General features: G+C 23.1%; 1 protein-coding gene across 5 annotated transcripts; it reads right to left on the bottom strand.

Moving 5' to 3' along the window:
* Window positions 1–965: 965 nt before the first annotated feature.
* LOC135924810 (uncharacterized) lies at window positions 966–22,496 on the bottom strand. 5 transcript variants are annotated; one of them, XM_065459924.1, is made up of 13 exons: window positions 22,399–22,496; window positions 20,602–20,747; window positions 20,388–20,514; window positions 13,766–13,914; window positions 12,489–12,603; window positions 12,187–12,213; window positions 9,265–9,351; window positions 8,073–8,141; window positions 6,561–6,650; window positions 5,499–5,594; window positions 5,391–5,420; window positions 5,290–5,322; window positions 966–1,024 (listed from the first exon to the last, which is right to left on the bottom strand). In XM_065459924.1, the coding sequence occupies exons 1-13, from the start codon at window positions 22,457–22,459 to the stop codon at window positions 972–974; spliced, it is 1,083 nt and encodes a 360-aa protein (XP_065315996.1). In that variant the 5' UTR covers window positions 22,460–22,496; the 3' UTR covers window positions 966–971. The 5 variants fall into 5 exon arrangements, with proteins under 5 accessions (XP_065315996.1, XP_065316000.1, XP_065315998.1 ...); XM_065459928.1 differs by lacking the exon at window positions 22,399–22,496 and adding an exon at window positions 20,807–20,883; XM_065459926.1 differs by lacking the exon at window positions 9,265–9,351.
* Window positions 22,497–23,381: the final 885 nt, after the last annotated feature.

The following is a 23,381-nucleotide window of genomic DNA, read 5'->3' as shown; positions in this document are numbered from 1 at the left end:
CTTTTCTTTATTAAATTTTTCGCCAAATTAATTTTAATTTATTATTTGTGCCATTATTTTTCCTATAAAAAGGGACAAAAATTTTATGTTTATCATATATATGTTTTTTTTATAGGAGGTATACTATTAATCATTGATAATTAAATTTTTTGACTGATATAAAAATTTTATTAAAAAATTTATGAACGTTATTTTATTAAAAAAGCATTAGTCAAGGAGGAAAAAAATGAAATCTTAGAAACAATCGTGTGAAATTTCTACAATTAATCTAATTATAGCAACGTTAGTCAAGTTAATCATAGCAGAAAATTAGCTAACGTAGACCAAAGATATCTAGAACTACGAATATATTTATCATGATGTCTTCTTCCCAGGATAAAGTAGTAACCAAGACGCATGAATTTCATGAAGTCACGTTCGGTTATGGTTGGAAAAAATATTTTTAAAAAGAACCTAAGATTTTTCTATTGGTAATAAGTCAGTAAAAATCTATTATTTTGATCACCTTATTGCCCAGTTAATAAATATGTGGATGTACTTCTCGTCTAAATACCCACTTATTATTAAATTTTAGAACTAATCTTTCCAGAAGTTATGCCAAGATAATTTTTCTTTGCCTTATAATTGTAAAAAATGTAAGAAGGCTCAAAACTGTAAGAATGTAAGGAAGCCCAATAATTCTGAATTAAATATTTTATTTCTTTCTGAATTTTACAACATAAAAAAAAATAATCAATAATCGCCGATTTATACAAAATATAATTTATTTCTCTTTAACATTATTTTTTTATCAATTATTTTTTATATAATAAATAAAAATATTTATTATAATACAACAATACTTTGATAAGTGGTTGGTAAAAAGGATTGAGTAATTTATGCATACATTCGCTAATATTGGCACAAACCAGATATTTAGTCCTTCTATATTATTTATACTGTATAATGCCAATTTCGGATATTTCTTTTTATTATACTAACAACTTTTCTTCTTTATACTGTCTAACAAAATGATTTGGATATTCTACAATTAAACATAAACATAAATATTTTCAGAATAAATGTTTTCAATCGCATTATAACGATAAGTAGACCAGAATCTTATTGATATTATTTTCCTTTTATACAAGTTTCTATATTAGTTAAGTTTCTAAATATAATTATATAAATTTTTTTATGTAAAAAAGACATTTTTGACAAAAAGTGAAAATAATCTAAGTCTCGGGAGACAAAATATTAAATATTTGAACCTACCATACATATCTCTCAACAATTATCGAATATGAATGGTCACTTTATTGATTATTTTTGTTTAAAGCCTTAAAGATTGATTGGATAATTTAAATTAAACATCATACATCCAGACGAGATCGGATAAGAATTTATCACTTTCTAATCTGATGGAACGGCTGTTAAATTCTGAACAGTTGCTAAAATTTTCTTAATTTTAGAAATGCTTATATAGAACTACATAATTTAAAATTTCTTATATAAAATCTGCGAAGCACCCATTTAGTGCGTCGCTAGGGGGGGGGGAGGTAAAAGCAGGGGCTCGAGCCCCCTGAAAAATTTGAATAGCCCCTTGAAGCAAATTTTTTTTTAATGGCTCCTTAATATCCCCTTGAACTAAAAATAAATTTTTTTGATTGCCCACTGAATGATTTCGTTTATAATTCTATTGAGTATTATAGAGATTTAATATAATTTAAAAATTAATAAGTCTTATAAATTATTCTTAAATGAATACTATTTTAATTATTAGATTATTTTAATACTTATAAATTATATTTTCACTATATCAGCTTGCAATCAAATTCTGTGTTAAAAATAGAATATTAATATCACTCACTAAATATTTATTTAGCATTAACAGTTGAAGACTAAATATTTATTTAGCATTAACAGTTGAAGCTTTATTGACTTTTATTATTTAAATTATTATATAACCCTAATTAAATAAATATTAATTGAAAATTAACAAATTTAATATTGTAATTAGCCGAGATCAAAATCACTAATCAAATATATTGTTGATATTTAAATTTAATTATCATGTCTCTTCTTAAAATTTTTCAAGGTCCAAATCCAAATAAGTATAAGAGATTTATTTATAAAAAGTAAGTAAATATAAAGTAAGTAAATATATAGTTTATTATCCTATTAGATATAATTGGTTATAAAAGATTGTTAAATATCAATTTTACAGACGTATTTGACAGTTATATAATATATTACAGTTAATATTTTAATAAAATTTACTAATAATTGATAATAAATATAAATAATAAATTTCTTTCAAATATTTAACGCCATCTATTTATTTAGAATTTTTAAAAAATTTAACATCTTATTATTTATTTCAGAATGGATGTAAACTACAATAATGTATAAAATCTTAATTAATTTCTTTTATCATATCATATCACTCTGGTTCTTATTTTTACAAAATGTTTCATTTCTAATATAGCATCCCTGCCTTGTAAATAACTTAAGGCTTCATACATTTGCATAATTTCTTTTAAAGATTTTTAGTGCTTTTATTTTATCAATTTATCTAGCATAATGAATTCTGATATAAGTTAATATTGTGAGTGACATGGGTATGACTGCAAAAGCATATATTATTTGTGTGGCTATGTAATTTAAGATTATTATTACACCTGCTGAGAGCATATGATTGCATATTTTATAAGCAATAGTGGTCAACTGTGTAGTTGTTTATATATCATTAAAAATGGAAGATAATCTTTTAAAAATTTAATATCTCACAATTTTTTATTCAATTACTTATCTAGCTTCCCATCGTGTCTTTTAAGAGAACCTCTAACCACCACATAGACGTAGCCAAGGGGAAATCCTCCCCTTATGAAATTTATCACCTTTTGTAAATATTTTAGCTAATAAAAATTATACACCTTAGTCCTCCCCCCACTCCATGACCTTAAAAATGTATGCATATATCTTAAACAATAATTTGAAAGAAAGAATGCAAAAGTTGATATTTTTTTATAAAACTATTCATCATAATTTATACATTTTTGGAAAAATAAATTTATAAATATATAAAATGAACCAGAAATGTTTTTTAATAAATGGAATATAAGCCAAAGATAAGTCTTGACAAAAGTGAAATGTATTATAAATATTAATAATAAATCAATAAAATTACTAAATAATATAATATATCAAATATAATTATTTATAAAGTGAGTAATTTTAATTTATATAACTTAATAAAAATAAAATATATTATTAAAACTATTGATGAAATTAAATCATAAATTAAATAAAAATATTAAAACACAATACAAATAGTGGAATATTATATGTCTTAGATTTACGGTATATCTAATTTTATCAATAATCATATGACAATCAAGTAATTTTTACCAATATAGAAAATTATATATTTTACAAAAACTATAAAATATTAATAAGGAAATCAGAAAATATCTTTAAAGACATTTTGAAATGAATAAATATTAAATTTAATATCATTTTTTCTTAAACTAAATAGATGGCGTTAAATAATTGAATGCAAATTGTTGCTACATTTATTATCAAGAGCATTGTTTAGTAAAATTTGTTAAATTATTAACTGTAATATATTCTCTAACTGTCAAATATGTCTGTAAAAGTGGAATTTTACCTAGTATATTGTAACTAATTCTATATAATAGAGGAATATCAACTATATGTCTATTTACTTTTTATAAATAAATTTCTTATAATTGTTTGGAATAAATTATTACCATGCTTTTATATTAATCTATATACAAATAATTTATTATATTTTATATAAACTAATAAAAATATATTTATATTTGTTCCAGGCTTATTTTTTTTAATTAAAATTTGTAAAAATATTTTATGACTATATATAGACTAAGGTAACGCGGCCCAAGGCCGGGCAAAAGCGGGCCGAAACCCCATCAAAGGGTGTCTGGGGGCGAAGCCCCCACTATTTTTTAATCCTCCCCCTTAGGAAAATCATGGCTACGCTTATGAACCACCATATAGTTTTATGGTTTGGATTGGTCGTTTATATTCTCTTCTCCAAGAATTGTTGATTTGGTTAGGCCCATAAATTTTTCCTTATTAGTCTATTCTATAAAACATTGTCTAAAAATGATAACAGAGTGTTATATTAGTTTCTTGACCTTTTGTCAATGTAAGTTGCTAATTATATTATATGTAGTTTTTAAAAACTATTTTTAATTGAGGCATGTATGAATTAATTAAGCTTTTTTTATCTATCACTTGTAATTCTTTAGACGCAAAATTTATATCAGCAACCAAAATATTTTATACTGTAATAAATAGATTTTGTATTATAAAATAATAATTTTAGAAATGTCTTATATTGTTTTAAGTATTTATATGCTAGTTTATTTTGTATGCATATAATAAATGACAAAATATGAAATTCATAATAATTATTCAGAGTTAGCAAATTTGTAAAATGTATTATATTAATATAAAACCCAGCCGAAGGATGGGAAAAAGCGGGTCGAAGGCCCGCAAATAGGAGGTATGGAGGGCGAAGCCCCCATAAAATTTTTTTTAGTTGAGCCCCCTGAGATTGTAAAGGCTAGTAACGCCCCTGCAATCATTGTACATCAAGTACCCTTTACAATCTTCAGCAACAAAATACTCAATTCAGATGTTACTTGATTCTACACCTTTTGATTTTGTGTTATGGCTATATAATATGTATTGTGTCAATAATGGGGTTTAAAGTGAATAAAACACTCTTTATTTCATTGGCCACCGCTAATTTAAACAATGATAGAGTATGATCTTCGATAATTACCTTCACATTAAAGTAACTTACAAAAAAATGCAACTAGTAAAAATTATTTTTCTTCTATCGTTAAAAGAATGACATGGGAATCAGAGATTTTAGGATTTAATCAGCAAAATTTGTTGAGGGGTCGCTAGTTATTTTAATAGTATTACTTCTAAACTTTAAGTTAGTTTTGTTAAACGGCGCGATTTCATAAGATTTTATAAACGGCTATATTATTTTATCTAAGGTAAATATTACAAAACTCTGAAGATTCACAACGATTTTGTAAATATTTTTCTGGCTAATATATTGAATTAATCATATTAGGCTCTTATCGAGCCATTTAGCATATTGCATTGGCGATTTGAACTCTCATATACTTTATCTAGATGATGGGGTTAGGTTATTAAGATTTTATATCTAAGTCTAAGCCCTATCTCGACAGTTTCTGCCTTAACTCTGGATTCTATTAAAAAATATTGTAAAAGTTTAATTATTACCTTCTATTTCTTGCAAAAATTTCTCAAAAGATTCTGTTTAAAATAAAGTATAAAAAAAATAAATTTATTTATTTGTATTTAAATTGATAAAAATTATTTACCCAGACTTGGTTTAGTAAAAATTCGTTTTTCTAAATTATATATTAATTTATTTATTATAAATAAAGATAACTGTTAAAAATTTGGATATATATAATTTATAAATATACTTTTCCATATAGATTCGTGGTGGAATATAAATCTAACGTAAAATTGTTTCATTTCTGGAGTTTTATACGCGATTATATAAGTTATATTCCTACGTGCTATATAATTTTTTTTTAAATATTAAAATTTAATATTTCGATAAAGGAAGTCAATAAAAATCTATAGAATGATAAATATATATATTTAATTTTTGACATTCAACTTATACATTTCATTTTATTAACCTGTGTAACATTTTTTTATGGTGTTTAAATTATTATTTATTAAAATCTAGATTTGGGGAAATATCTTAAGTGTGTTCCTAATAAACATTCCTAAATTAGGAGTATATTTTTCCCGATTTTATCTTTCTATATGGGAGACCGGGCTTATATTATGTATAATATATTGAAGTACTAATAGACAAAGCAAAATTTTTCAAAAATATCTAAAAGTAGCACATATATCTCTACTATGGAAATTTCGTATTTTTTATTAATATTCAAATTAAAAAATGAAAATTTAGGAAAAATGAAAAGTACCCGAGGTACACCCTTTCCATTGCGTATCATAACACTTATTTATTTTTAGATTTAGACAAAAAAAATTTTTTAGATAAAAATGTTAATCCTAATCCTAAGTAAATAAAATGAAAATTAATTGTCAAATTTGATAAATTATTAGGCTCATCTATATTATATGTGTCACAAGGAGAAATTTGGTGCCACTTAAAACTGTCATATAATTTACAAAAATAAGTCAATCTATTCAAATTGTCATTCGTGGCTTCTAATGTTGTAATAAATATAGTTCGAATTTTTTAATTCAAAATAATCTCTTCCTAAAATTTGCCAATAAGCACCCCCCAGCCAAAACCTATTACAGGTCTTCATATTTAATTAAAATTTAAATTCAAAATAAATTAAACATAAATATTTTCAATATTTTTATATATATGATATTGAGAATATTTTATCATTTAGAATTGATATTAAGTCTGAGTAACTTTTATATAAAAAATTTATTAGTAAAAATGTAAAAAAATTAATATGCAATAATTGTTGAAAAATAATTTGTAAACAAACCTTCACTTTCATTTGATTTATGACGATAAATTATTATAAATACAGATATTTTGTAATTGAATTTCGGAATTTTCGCATTTTTGAGAGTTTCTAAGAAACATAAAAATATTTATTTTAATAACTTATAGACGCTTAATAAAATTAAATCAATATATTACAAATAATAATCACATCCTAATTTTGTTTTTTTTATTAATTTCTTAAATAATTTTTATAGAATGTTAAAAAATATTTCTATGTTAATACCTAAAGGTTTATATTTTTATTAAAATCGCACCCATAATCCATATAATGCAATTAATATATATTCTGTTATTTTTTATCTGATGTATTTCTTCAATATAAAATCTATAGTCATGTAGTAACCTCCTTAGATTTAAGTGAAAATAGGTGTATGTAGTGGTACTGTTTATGAGTATATCATTTACAAATTTTTTTCGATCTAGCCCAAAGATTATTACTCCATAACTCAAATATTAACAAGGATCCTAGATAAATTACTAACGTCGCTAAACATCTCACATTGATTTAATTGAAAAAATTAAAATTATTAAACTTAGAGCTGGAATAAAAAGGTTTGCTCTAGGAAGGACTCTTTTTTATATAAAAAAAACCATATTTTTATTTTCCTTTCATTTTTACTAAGCAACATTTTATTTCTCTATTTTAATATGAACCTAAAAAAAATAAAGTGGTTTATAAATATTATTAAAGAAAATGTGTAGGGATGGATCAATTATTTAAGTATGTTGCAAATAATATTAATGAATTTCTAAAATATGCATGTCCTGGTTATTAAATATGAATATTCTATCGTAACTCTTAAAATTTTAAATTGATTTGGCTTATTTTAAGACATAAAAAATATTTAAAGTAGCAGCCGAAATGCGTTCTTACATAAGCTTTGCTCAATAAAATCTCTATAATCTTTATGTAAATTCATCATTTTATGATATTTGATGTCATTTCTACAATAATCATTTACATTAGGTTTGTTCCCAAAGCGCTTTATTATTAGGTGTGTTTACGAAACACTTTATAAAATAAACAGATTTAATAAAGCCAATTGAATATTTGTGTTCTGATTTTTATATTAGTATTACAATACTTTTGGGACTACTTCAATTTTAAACGTTTCGGCTTATGAGTTGGAATATACTTCTGTTTATTTTTTAATATAAAAGACTTGATTATAATAAGGGATAATTCGTATACTCTTTATCAATAAGTTTTAAATTTTTTTGCATCAGCAAGAGGAAAATCTTTTCAGATTTCATTCTTTGGATGAATAAAGGTCCATTTTATACAATTAGTTTTTTTTCGCAGTAGGCACTATATAATAAAGACTATTAAATAGAGAAGCAAATCGGCCAGAAGGATTGAAGAAGATAGTATTGAATTAAATTTTTCTCATTTATAGAGGAGACTCTACTAAATTTATCCTTATATTAGTCAGTAATCATATCAATAAGGCAATTTTAAATTTAATTATGATAAATATTTCAAACTTACTCTTAAATATCAAGACATTTTTTTGAGAGAGATCAAGTTTCATCATTCCATTTACTGTTCCCCCATTTTCTTTATAAAAATAAAATAATCTAAAATATTATTAGAAAAGATAATATCATGAGCAGCGTCTACATGAATGGGAGGGGTAGGAACAGTTTGCATCCTAATTTTTTTGAGGGGGTAGGGGTAAGCTGCTAATAGGGTAGGATAAATTTTTTTTTGGGGGGGGGGGGGGGTTATCTATTAAATTTTGAGATGAAATAAGACAAAATTTATTGCTGCAAAAATTAATACTTTTATTATAGTATTATTATAATACAATTCATCGACCAAATCTATATATTGCAAACAATCATACACATTGTTTTCCAAATTAACTATCCTTTTAAATATAATTTAAAAGGTATAGATATTTCAGCAAGCTCATGATGCCATAATAATTAATTCATTGTAAATAATGGAGGTTTTAATTAAATTTATTATCTAAAAAATAAATTCTTTATATTCACAAAATATCGATAGTTGGTAGTAGAGATAGATTAATTTAAGTTATCCTTTATAAATTATTTGAAAAGAATATCAATAAATAAATAGGTGAAAATAATAATAAAGAGACATCGCCGGCGAAGGCGGCGGTAATTATTTAGGGGGGTAGGTAAAGGTTTTTGAAGGGACTTTGCATCCAGTGAAAATCCTGTCATGTAGACGCTGATCATGAGACTTATTGGTTTGTATATGATTAGGGTATATTTGAGATAAATATAAATAATATATTGTCAATATTTTAAATTTTTTTGAAATATGAAGGGTCATATCTCCGCCCGTAGGTCCTGATCTAGGATATATGAAAATTAATACATATCAATGGAACACTACCATTAGTTTCATTTGAATATAGCCTACACGAAAAACTCAGAAAATTTGTAGATTTTATATTGAATTGAGGACATATACTTTTAGGTCAAAAATATTATTTAATAAAATGCAATTTTAGCCTGATTTCTATGAAAAAAATCATATCAAATATTTTTTTAAAAAGATCAACTTAAAAACATTTCTATTTAAAGCAAAACATAAGAATTAATATTTTAAATCAGATAATATTTAATATCCACAGCAAAATAATTATTTTTTTCATACAAATAGATTATAGTGAAGCGAATTTTTAATTATAGCTTTTGAATTATTATACCATTAAGTTTTTTAGGAAACACCATTATACTTAGGCTCGGTTTATTTTTGTAAGTTGATCTATTGATGAATATTATGGAATCGTTACCTATTTATAATATTATATGATAAGATTAGCGGAAAATATTTGCCTATTTTAATTTCGTAGAGGAATAAAAAATTTATTTTAAACATGCTATTTATATTTTATTTAATCACAAACTATTTAAAATATCATTCATCTTAATGATATTTAATTTATTAGATTATTTCAAAAAAAATATTCAAATTATTGAATATAATTAGTATGGCTAAATACCAAGATTATATGATCTATTTAAAAAGAACGACTGAATCAAGATTATAGCCAAAATAATTTTGTATGCCATTGAAATTTTAGGAAAAGATGGCAAAATTATTTGGTCCTCTCTTAACGAAATCTTGATATTGTAGGATTCAATTTATTTATGTTTGTTAAATATAATATACCCAATGTACTAATATAGGTTATTTATTTATACATCAATGACAAAATTGTCTAATACGTATAATATCTTATGCTGTTATAAGCTATTTTAAAAAAGTGCCTAGCATTACTTTTAAGTTACTCTAAAAATTAATAACTTTTTTCAAAAAAAACGAATTATCTTAGTGTAAAAAATATAAGAATTTAAATAATAATTTAAAATAGAGAGGTATAAAAAAGTTAGGAGAAATTGTATTAGACATTTTAATTAAACATCTTCAGGGATTTGCTTTAATGAGTTTAATTTTTAATATGGAACGAAAAAATTCCAAACCCTGGTTGAAGTGGCCAAGGATGCTAGCCATTAATGGAATAAAATAAATTACCACATCTTAGATGCTTTTGGCAACCTCTTGTTAAATGAAATGGTCGATAATGATATTTGGAGTAAAAATATCTACATAAAATTTTAAATTAAGATTTCCCCATTTATCCACCTGGATTAGCATCGGACCATTTATGATCCATGATAAAATGGTTTGGGGAAGTGGGTGGGTATGCAATTTGGGAACCCAGTTAGAAAGATAAATATAAAAGAATTACTCAACAACTACCAGAAACCTTCAAAGGGAGATAATGGCCACTCAGTATGACTAGCGAACTACAATTATTACAAGTGTTAGAAAAAAATATAATTGAAAAAATATTCATAACTTTATTTGGATAATTATTGATAAAAGATAAAAATCAATGGTAAATTAATATTATAATTAACAAATAATTTGAATAAAATTTGACTTTCATTTTTTTTCTTTCTTGAAAATAAATGCATGAAATTTCTGTACTCCGGGAATTCATTTGGCTGTTAAAAATCAATTGTCAAAATTGGTTTTCAATGAATTCAAATATTAATTCTCCCATAATTGCAAAATATAATAGGTATGTATTTATGTATGATTATCATAAGGACGTTGCTAGGCCTGCTCTAGCAACTAAAAATTTAAGTAATAACTCTCTAAACTATCTCAAAAGTTTTGCGACACATGTAAAAATCAAATACCATTCTGCTTTTATCCCAAAATCTTTCTCAGGATTGTATAGAATTATAAAATATTTTTTTGTTTTTATACTGGGTAACATCTCCATCAGAATAGTATAAAATAATTAAATGTTTTCCTGCAAGAAATACAAATTTTTTTGATTAGTTAATATACTAGAAAATTAACTTGCTTTATCAGAATAAAACTTCCAGTATCATAGCATATGAATGTGATTTTAATTGAAATGGTGGTTGGAGCACACTACTAGAATTGAAATATTCTTTTTCTCTTGGAGACATTTAAATTATTTTGGTGAAAGATAGAGGTTGTTTATTAGTTTCATAAAATTATGAACAGTTTTTAAAATTAATTAATAAATTGCCTAATGAATACGTAATTCAATTTCGTAGATCTGTGATGTAATATATATGAATAAAAACTATGAAGTTTGATTATGTAATTTTTAATAAGACATTATATCAAATATAAATATTTTGTTTTTATTATCTTAAGAAGATTAAACTTTGAGAGATTTATTTTACCAAAATATATTTATGACTATCACAAAGATTTAATTATCTTACATAAATAAAATTATATTGCACAGAGATACATTTCAAATCTAAAAAGAATTTTTTTTCTGGGGGAAAGATACACTTGGGTGGAATAAAAAGATTAATGGACGTTGACTTACTTTTTATTATCATATTTGTTACTTTATTATTCTTTACAAAATCATTATCATTTATTTTTTATAATTCTTCCAAATTAAGGCTTTTAGGATTTTTTAACAATATAATAATAAGTTTAATTTGGAAAACATTTTTTTGCTTTTTTTATTAGTTAAAATAAAATTTAAAATTGTCTTGGATTTTTAGAATTTTAGTTTTAATTTTATTTTATTGCATAATGGCCACTTTTTAAGAAATAAATATCTATATATTTGGTTATTATTTGTCTAGTTTGTTTTTGTAATGAAAGAAACCGGAAACATATTATAAAATGGTTTTAATTCAAATACCATTTTTCTTAAATATATATTTTAAAAAAAGGTAAAATAAAAAAAATATGACTGGACATGCTGCGAATCATTTCAGGACAGTTAAAAGAGGTAATCAGTAGATGATTTTAAATTGAGAGTATAAAAACCCCATGAAGTCTATATCATGACATATACAATAGTAATAATGATAAAATGTAAAGTAACTACTAATAACATAAAATCTAACACTTACGATATTTTCTACCATTTTTTTAAACAATAAATTATTGGCACTTCTTTGTGATAAATAAATAAGTTAGAAAACACTCAACTATTTAAAAAAACCTGTAATATAGTATTCTTACAAATTTTTGCAGATATATAAGTTAAAAATAAATCAAAGGTTAATGAAATATAAATATCTGAATTTAAATTTTTTAAAAAAAAATAGTTTACCATAGTAATTATTGAGGGGCTTATTATCTAAATGAGTTATGTTTTTAATTAAAAAAAATATATAAGTTTAACCATAATTAATGATTAAAATATTTTTATTATTTTTACTAATAGTGGGGATGAGTAAAATAAGAAAAACAAATTAGTTTTTATTATTGATTATTCTTATAACCTTTTTTAAAATAAATAGAAGGAAAAAAAATAAAAGTAAAATACCACTAAATAATTGGGTTAGAATTATAATAAATCAAATTTTTCACAGTTAAGATAAATATATTATATATGATATGAAAGTTTTATACCTATTTTAACATGTTTAATAGTTTCATCAGACCATGCTTTGCATATCCTAAACTGGAAGCTCAATTTGTATATACCGTTTTGTTTGAAATTGTATTTGAGTGGTAAATTCTTGAACTTATTTTAATATGAAAATAAACTATTATTTAACCCCGGAAATAATAATTCAAATCATAATAAACAAACGATTATTTCCATTATTAAAATTCAAAAAGATTTAATAAGTCAATGAAGTTAAGAGATTTAAATAAAAATTAAAATATCGAATAATATTATTTTTCTTTAAGATAAAAAAAAATAAATAAGACATTTATCATCATTTTTTTTTAAAATATATAATCTTAAATTTTATAATGGAAACATAAATTATGAGAAAATTGAAATGTAGTCAAACAGACCCTTTATTTAAAAAAAGCGCTCTTGGGTGAGTTTTTAAAAAATTCTTGTGTTATAATGTGAGCACTTACACAAAAACCTGATCTCATGATATAGAACAAAATATCATAGTACAAAGAGGTGAAAGCGATACTTTATATTAAATATTTTAATGACAAAATTGTTTTCCCTCTTTCTCTCATATTCATTATAATTTATTATATTAATATTCCCGATTGCAGTAGAATATTACGAATCGAATAGCAAGGTTAATATAATTTGCAAGAAAATTGTAACCCTTAACTGGCTTCAATTTTATAAAATTTATATAAAATCAACACACCAGTTAAAAAAAATAGTAGAAAATATCTGACATTCATTCGTATATCTAAGAGACTTAATTAATTATTTTCAGATAATTTAACTCCTTTCCACAATAGGAAAGTAATAAAAATAATAATAATTATTGAATTTCTTAATTATAGTCATAATTTATTTTGCATTATAATTTCAGTTATTATAAATTATAAATAATATATTGAATGTTTTGTATCAGTAATAATTATTTAAAGGATAATAACTTTCAGTTGTATTATATCTTTTAGATATTTATGGATAAAAATATAATTCGCCATGAGGATATAAATTTTTAACAGGGTAAAAATAAAAGGTGAATGTTGGGGAGAGGGAAATACAGGAAAGGGAATTATAAGCAACGGGTGTGTTGGTACATTATCTAACTGGAGAATGGGTATTCTTATTTTTTAGCATACGGTTTTTTGGTATATATCATAAAATTTATTAGTGAAGTCATGCTATCTAAATTTATTGTATAAATATATATATGTCATGTAAATTTATTGTATAAATATATATATGTCATGTAAATTTATTTATTATTTACTTTTTTAAATTGTTTTAATTTTATAGTTACGTTTGCTTGTTTCGTGATTGTCAATAAATTCATCCTGTATGTTTCGACCATATGATGGCAAGGTAACGAGAAATTGAAACTTACAAGATTTGAAGTCTCTTTGTGATAACTCAACTTTTCTAGGAGAAAGGTTTAAAATATATAATTAATAGTAATAGGGTTTTCCTAAGAATCAAACATTAACTACCTTATTCTAAAATTAAATATTAATATCTTCATGATATAATTTAAATTTTAAGAAAAAATTATCAACATTTCCCGTGCCAGATTTTATTTTCAAATAAGTTTAAAAAAAATAAGATAAATCAGTATATTTTTATCTTAGCAATTAACCAATAAATTTTTGAACGTTTCAATTTTAATTAGAAGCCACATAATATAAGTCATTTTAAGTAACATGTGTGGCTCAGAATTTACAGATCAGATCGAAATGATTTTTTTAAAACTACCTCTTGCACAAAGTTACGGTGAGGTTCATAGTTTAGAGATAGGCGCTAATATTAAATTATATTTTAAAAAAATGTTTAAATATTTAGCTTGTATGATTTTTTTTCTTCAGTAATTTTGGAATGATATTTTTATCCATTTTGGGATAATCGGCAGGAGAAATTTTATCAGAGGGAATTCTTTTACAAGTGACTGAATGGTTAATCAATTAAATTACTGCGAAACTCTCTCAGATACGCGTATAGTAGAAAAAATAGGGATTATCAATAGAATAAAATGAAATCGGAAGTTATCATTATTAATTATATTATAACAAATTTGACTTTAATTCAAAAAATAATAATTAAAGCTAAGAAATAAAAAATTACCAATTTTTTTGTCGGTGTATTCTAAAAATAAATATAAAAAGTATGTTAAAATTTACATGCCTTATTATCAAAAAATAAAAATTTTTAGTGTATGATATTGAGGAATATTAACCCATATATAAATATATTTTAAATTGAATATACAAACGTAAAATTTTATTATTTATAAAGATATGGTACAGACAATGGAGGATTTTAACGACTCTCTCCTTTCCGGTATGACTAAATGTTGGTTGCTAAATTGTCTTGCTAAATTGCCTTGCTCTTGCTAAAAAGCTATTAATCATAATTAATAATAATTTGATTATATAATATTTATTTTTTTTCATTATACCTTTTATTAAGAACTTTATAATATTTAACACATTGAACGTTAAAAGTAAAACATATATATGTAAAAAAAATATATCTTTTAAAAAAAATTTTCAAAAACATTTATTTTACATAAATCAATTTTTAATTAAGTAAAAAATTGATATTAAATATAAAATAATTTAAAATTATAATTGGAAAAAAAATATATTTAATTAAAAATTGATATTAAATATAAAATAATTTAAAATTATAATTGAAAAAAGAAATATTTACTAGCTTATTACAACTTAAATTTATTTTATCAATTACAAAATTTAAAAAATTTATATCCATAAGAGGGCGTTAAATGCATAAATATGAAAATATATTCTTAGGAAACCAGAATAAATATTGGATTACGCCTTTTTTCCTGCCGAGCTCGAAACCGACCACTTACTAAATATTCGATCGACCAAATTTGGTGTTAATATTATTTGGAAAATAATCATTTATGGTTTATTTATCTATATATACGTGTAAATCATTATCACAAAAAATATTTTAAAAATATCGTGATTTGACCGATAACCGATTTGAAACCGAAATACTGCGTTGCTGGCGCTCTCCATGTAAAATTCTTCATTTTTGGTTTATAAGTGAACAATAAGGTGTTAAGCATTATCCTAACTAATTTTTTGTAAATATCAAGATTTGACCGAAAGGCGAGCTCAAAACCGACCACTTACTAAATATTCGATCGACCAAATTTGGTAGTAATATTATTTGGAAAATGTTCATTTTTGGTTAATTTATCTATAAATACGTGCAAATCATTATCCCAAAATATATTTTAAAAATATTGTGATTTGACCGATAACCGATTTGAAACCGAAATACTGCGTTGGGCGCTGTCCATGGAAAATTCTTCATTTTTGGTTATAAGTGAACAATAAGGTGTTAAGCATTATCCTAAATAATTTTTTGAAAATATTGACAAAATGGCGAGCTCAAAACCGACCACACTAAATATTCGATCTACCAAATTTGGTTGTAATATTATTTGGAAAATTTTTGGTTAATTTATCTATAAATACGTGCAAATCATAATCCCAAAATATATTTTAAAAATATCATGATTTGACCGATAACAACATTTTATGACCTCGGCCTGTAAATTTGTATTTCATTACTATGAAAAATTTTCTTTGTATTTTTATAAATTTTGAAAATATGATCCGAAAAAAATTTTAAACCCTCTATTATATGATTTTCCAGTTATTCTTAAGCGTGAGTTTCTAGCAAACTTAAATAAAAATTTAGATGAAAAGGTTATCTTTATGGATGAAAACAAGAATTTTTATAGCAATTTTAATATTTTATAAATCGATCACACCCTCTCACTCATTGTTAGATAGATTTGATGATATATATTATATTTTTTAAATTTTGTCAAACTACTTGATTTATTAATCGTTTCTATAATATTATACAAGATACCCATGTTCTGAGTCAAATGCCCCGGTCCTAAGATCTTATTAAATTAAACATTGACCTTGTCAATTTAAAAGAATGGATTAATAAATATCATTAAATAGTTTCTGTTCGAAAACAAAGGACTATATAACAAATACAAACAATATTATATATATATAAATTATATTTAGCCTCTCTTTAATAAATACTTTTTGTATATTTAATATATTTTTTGGTCATTCTTATATTTTGCATATAGTTATGTTATTCCTTTCAAGCAAATTTATTTTTTATAAACGTAAACATCGTGTTTAATTAGTAAATAAAATATTAAAATCACAAAATATACAAAGATGCTTTCTACAATTTTTATAAAAATAATAAAGATTTATATAAATCACTATTTAATTATTGTCATTAAATTTTATAAAGTTTGTGGCTAAATTTAAATGGAATTCATAATAGAAGGAATGACGCTTTGCAATGCTCTGAATCTATAATTTAGAGCATATCTTCGAAAAATATATGAATGAGTTCTTAAATGGATAATCAAATTATTTGAAAATCGACTTTTTAATTAGAGATTAATTAAAATCAAAACGAGCGAAGAAATTGAATATTTCAATTATCGGGATTCTAATTTACATTTATTTTGATTATAAGTAACTCGATACTAAGAAGACATATTGGCTAGAATCTATACCCTCTCGAGAAGTTCATAGTGATGGGCTTAGAAGTTCTGGCCATGCTTATCCCTATCATATTCGGCTGTAGTCTCTAGGTTCTAAAGCTTTAAAACTTCGCACATAATGTTCATGTAATAGATCATCTTTAATTAATGCTATTTTTTATAAATATCTATTCGCAAATATCGAATATTTTATTTTATTGTTTTCTACTTCGAGTGTAATAAATAGCTGGAATCTTCATCTATAATGATTAGAAAGAAAAAAGATAAGAGAAGGTATAAAAAGTAGCAAAAAGCAAGAGAGAAGAAAAATGTATGAAGAACGAGATGAAATAAAATAAAAGAAAATCTAAAGAAGTAAGACAAAAGAAAATATGTAGTCGGCTTGAGCTCGTCATTCGGTCAAATCTTAATATTTTCAAAAAATTTTTTAGGATAATGCTTAACACCTTATTGTTCACTTATCAACCAAAAATGAAGAATTTTCCATGCAGAGATAAGCAACGCAGTATTTAATCATTTGGACAGTTATCTGTGAAGTCAAGATATTTTTAAAATATTTTTGGGGATAATGATTTACACAAATTAACCAAAAATGAACATTTTCCAAATAATATTACTACCAAATTTGGTCGATCGAATATTTAGTAAGTGGTCGGTTTTGAGCTAGCCATTCGGTCAAATCTTGATATTTTCAAAAAATTAGTTAGAATGCTTAACACCTTATTCTTCACTTATAAACCTTAAATGAAGAATTTTCCATGGATAACGCTAGCAAGGCAGTATTTAGTCATTAGACCGGTTAAATCGGTTATTTGTCAAATCACCATATTTTTAAAATATTTATTGGGATAATGATTTTCTCATATATATTGATAAATAAACCAAATATTATTATTTTCCAAATAATATTAACACCAAATTTGGTCGATCTAATATTTATTAAGTGGTCGGTTTTGAGTTCGGCATTCGTTCAAATTATAATATTTACAAATTATTTTTTAGTATAATGTTTAACACCTAAATATACACGTATAAACCAAAAATGAAGGGATTTTGATCAATAACACCAGCAATATGTTCCTACAAACTTTATACTACTTATTCTAAACCTACTCATTAATTAAATGTCAAAGAAACCTCTATTTTTTAAAAAAATTTTAGGTTTTCACATGTATTTACACCCAAATACAAAAAATGCGCTATCCAATATTTATTCTGGTTTCCTAAAAATATACTTTCATATTAATGCATTTAACACCCTCTTATAGATATAATTTGATCAATTTTGTAATAGAAAAATAAAATTTAAGTTTTAATAAACTAATAAATATATATTTTTTTTCAATTAAGTAAAAATAATATTTTAAATTATTTGATTTTTAATATCAATTTTTTACTTAATTAAAAATTGATTTATATAAAATAAAAAAAATGTTTTTGAAAAATTTTTTTTAAAAGAAATTATATAATCAAATTATGATTGATTATGATTAATTGCTTTTTAGCAAGGCATTTTAGCAAGGCAGTTTAGCAAGACAGTATTTAGTCATACCCCTCTCCTTTCCCATAGAAAATATGATTAAATATTATTTTTTCATATTATACTTTGATATTAATATCTAGACGAAAATTTGGTTGTATTATTTTTTAAATATATTCATCTATAATTTTCTGTATCTAAGAAATCTTCTTAGAAATTTCTTTTATCATTTAAAAATATGTGTAAAAAAAATTTCAAAATATCTAAAAATATATAATAAAGCACATGTGTCCCAAAGATTACATTTTGTATAAGATTTACCTTTAACCATTTTTTATATTTAAGGGTATAGAAAAGCCTTAGATATAAATATAATTTTAATATACATTTGTTCAACCATTATAGATAAAGATAAAAAAGAGTAAGTTACATCTGAATATTTATAACTGTAAAGGTTAAGATATATTTTAAAAGGTCAGGTTATATATTTTAAAGGACGTTATTTGTATATTATATTATAACTTTCCGACATGTAATATTATATTATCGAGGTTAATCAAATTGCATATTATTAGAAGTTAAATTGGATAATTATATAAATGTATATATACAAAAAAACAAATAAAATTAATTATCCTTTTTTAAAACTTTAATCGTTTTAATAGAGTTATTGCAATCTTTTCCAATTTAACGGTAAGGATCCATTTTATTTTTATATCATATATTTTTTCAAAGATACTACAACTCTAATTGACTAGCTTTTTATGTTATTTTAATCCAATTTTGCTAATGCTTTATAATCTGTAATTTGTATATGTCTTAAACTAATTATTGCTTTCAAAAAGCTTTTCAAATTTTATGCTGTGGACTGTGTCTTAATATGGGGTAGAGTATTATAATATTTTATAAAATATTACTTGAATAAAGATATAATGACATTTTAACTATTTCCCTGGTTTTTATTCACCGAAAAGATAAAATGTCGTTAAAAAGTGTATAGTAGTAAGATTCCAAATTTTAAATAAAGTAAAAAAAGAAATTTTAATAAATTTGGCAAATTTTATCTTATTTTTACCAATAATAGAAATTTATCATTGAATATCACAAACGAGTTAAAATACCTAAATCCTTATGCACTAATTACTTATATATTTCAGAGTTAATGCTTATAGAAGTTTGGCTGATTTATCGCTTAAACATAAGTTAACACTAATTATTAACACAAGCTAGATATTTAAAAATTCCATATCCTCCTTCAGCTATGAGGCGAATTTTGCAATTTTCGATATATTTTATCAATAATAGTTTTTTTTAACGATTTACCAAATAGATTGCGAATAATTTTTTTACTCATAATTGTGATTATACTGGTTAAAAAAAATCATGGAAATGAAACACCAAACATATTAGCAATGTTATGATAGATTAATAAAAAGCTTAAAAAAAATAAGAATAATAGAATCAAAAACACCTAATCATTATTTTATATAGGCAGGACCCAACAGAAAGCTAAGCTAATGCAATGCCCTCTAAAATTATTCCGTAATTATCCCCTTCATTTTTTGAATACTGGTTACACTATAGAAGGATATAGTTAAGCCTAGTAAAGCTGAGATAATATATTATTAGATCAAATTTAAAAAATAATATTTTACAATATTATCAACAATTTAAATATGTAATCTCTAGTTGAATTTTAAAAAACAAATAATTAGATTAAATGACGTAACCAAATTTATAGATATTAAATAATTTACTCCTTATTAAACATTAACCCATCCTTGCAAAATATTTTATCAATTTTTTTATAATAAATTTCTCAAAATTATTAAAAATTACCGAATTTCAAATAGGTGTATGCTATTAGAGTCGAATATTTAATGATATGACATATCACATAGAAGTAGATATGATAAGTGTTGAATTGGCATGGAAATCTAAATTTGATTATACCCGTATTATCGACCTTAAAATAAAATCAATTAAGAAAATATATTTTGTTGGTAGATCTTTCTTTCTTTCTATCTTATCTTTAATATTGTAAAATTTTCACCTCTTTCTCGAGTACTAAATTTCCAATGTTAGCAGAGGCCTTCATCATAATAGTATAAGAGTTGTTTTGAACGAGTCTTAGGATCAAAGAATTATTAATCTCGAATGTTTTCAAAAAGCCTTCGTCAAGTATCTTTACATTTACACCTTTTAAAAATTTAATATGTTAAACCATGTTATAAAAAATTTAATCATATTATAATCACTTTTCCGAAATCGTATGTGAAGATTTAGAATATTTCAGCTATACATTTAATCTATGAACTGAATTTCATAATTTGTTTTTCTATTTTTTTAGTTTATATAAAAATTCTATGTTCCGATTAGTTAAAAAGAAATGTCATATTATGAAATATTTATAACTATGAAATATGTAATTTGTTTTTTTTAAATATAATTTTGCATTTTTATTTTAAATTATTTTGATATTTAATATTTAGAAAAATTTCAAATTTAATTTAATCATACATAGTTTACCTATTTTTTTTCACAAACGAGTTTTAAGGGTCCCCAATAAATATCTATTGCTAAATTCTCAATTTTTTTCCTGATAATGAATTTTTTTTATATCACAAAATATTTAGGTTATTAAATCCGATTTTAAAACACCTTTTTATAATATAAAACCAAATAAATTATTTCTTTATTATGTGAATTGAAAATTTTGTGTATGTTTCTATTTTTGTGCGATATAATTTATGATTAAGGAAAACGTTAAAAAATTATCCAGATCTAGTTTTTCCCATATTCTAAAAAATATGATAGGTATTTGTAGTGTGGTTATAAAACCAATTGGGTTTATTATACGACCTGATTAAGATTTTAACTAAAATAATATCATGTAAGCATCGAAATTTTGCTGCTATATGTTCAAGCATTTCTGCCAACTATGAGCAAAATTATTAGGTATATATATATACACAATATTATTTTGGTTACTATCTTAATTCGGCCGTTTTTTCAAATCGAGTCGAATTGGGCTTATTTACAACATTAGGCATATTAGAGTTATAAAGATTTAGAATTACGAAATTTATTGAACTCATACAATAAATAAAATTAATATTTTTTTTAAGAGTAGTTTAAAATACACGGCTACATTTTTTGAAACTTAGAGGGTATTTACTAACTGTAAAAAAAAATCATATCAAGCTTAATATTTCAAGGATCTTACTATATATTTTTTTTAAATAATTCATTAAATATATCAAAATTTGAAGCAAAAGAAAAAATTCTACTATATGTATTATTGTAATGCATGATATGGTTTTTTTCTCGGATACGTGAGAATTTTGAATTTTTAATCTTATGATAAGGCAATTTTTAAATTTTTTAAAAATTAAATTTTTAACGGAAATGTTTTTTTAGTAAATGAAGTATATCTTCTATCCAATGAATTACTGAAAATTTTATCCTTCGAATTCTGAATTAATTTTAAATATTATTTTTATAATATATATGATGTAAAATTTTCAATAAAATTTCATTTTATTCCAGAAAAACTTATAACGACCTTTTATTATATTAGAAATGAATTGATTGTTTAATATAATTTTAGAACACATATTAATTTTACTTTATAAAGGGTATAAGCTGAATTTTATTTTATATAAAAATTTTAAGTCTGATTTCAAGAATAAACTAATAATTATTTGTGTCCCATAGCCATTTCGACAAATTATTTACTTTCATGCAAACACATCTAGAATAGACAAAAAGAAATTATTTATCTACTTTTAAATTTACGAGAGGAGTATGTTACAATACATTTATAATAATAGCGTGTTCATATAAATACTTTGTAGTCCGTCAAACTTTATTCTCCATTCTGATTCCCCATGGCATGCCGATAAAATCATGTATAGACTTATTGCTAAAACATATTTTCTCCCATAATCATGATTGAATAATATATTCCCCATAATATATGTTTTTAAATTTAAAAATAAATTTTTCAAATATGTTTGTAATATTTCTCCTTTTTTATAAATTTAGATAAATAATATATATTAATATTCATTTTTAACAAAAACATAAAAATATTATTATTTTAAAGATTTCAAATATTTTATTTTTTCGTAGAGAAACTCCTAATTTGAGAGCAGAGCATAAAATACGTGAACAACGATTTTTTTACATTTTATTCTGTTTAAATTCATATATAATAAATTAAAATATTTAAAAAATGTAACATTTTTACCGTTTTTTCCAAAAAGAAAATATTTATTTTCTATTTTTTTTACAGAGAATAATCAAATCTGTCTAATTTGAGCTCATGATAACCTTAAAATCCTTAATTTTACCAAAATTATGAGTCTCAATCAAATTCTTATAATTACAACTAAAAACAAAACTCTTATAAATTGCTAAAATTTCTAAAAGCGGTCAGATTTTTAATTTTACCCATTTGTATAGATCTCTATAAAATGGACACTATTACTAGAATTATTTTGATGTTCGATTTGGTAAAATATTTTTTGTCCAAAATAAAAATAAACCTTCATCCCTTCTAGTAAAAAATTCTATATTATTTAATCTCAACAAATTTTTTATAATATATATAATATTAATTATTCTAACAGCTATAGCCTAAAATATATTCATTTAAAAAATAAATTGAACTCATATTTATTTATCTGTAAAAGGTTAATTATTTCTTTTAACCTTTCAACCTATCAATAAATACATATATATATATAATTAAAAAAATATTTTGATTTGAAAGTGATAAAAACGTAGGCGAAAAATTTTAATTTTATAAATTTTAAAACAAGCCTTTGA

Source organism: Gordionus sp. m RMFG-2023, chromosome 2, assembly GCF_954871325.1.
Source record: "Gordionus sp. m RMFG-2023 chromosome 2, tfGorSpeb1-WG-v2, whole genome shotgun sequence".
NCBI lineage: Eukaryota > Metazoa > Nematomorpha > Gordioida > Chordodea > Parachordodidae > Gordionus > Gordionus sp. m RMFG-2023.
This window is presented reverse-complemented; position numbering and strand designations above follow the sequence as displayed.

What these genes read in the sequence shown, in the direction of transcription:
- LOC135924810 (XM_065459924.1), bottom strand. Translation starts at nt 22,459, where the DNA reads ATGATTTTATCGGCATGCCATGGGGAATCAGAATGGAGAATAAAGTTT. An exon ending in ATTTAGTACTCGAGAAAGAG is followed by an intron (nt 20,515 to 20,601) that starts GTGAAAATTTTA and finishes TTTTATTTTAAG; the next exon opens with GTCGATAATACGGGTATAAT. An exon ending in ATTTTTGCAAGAAATAGAAG is followed by an intron (nt 1,025 to 5,289) that starts GTAATAATTAAA and finishes GTTTAATTGTAG; the next exon opens with AATATCCAAATCATTTTGTT.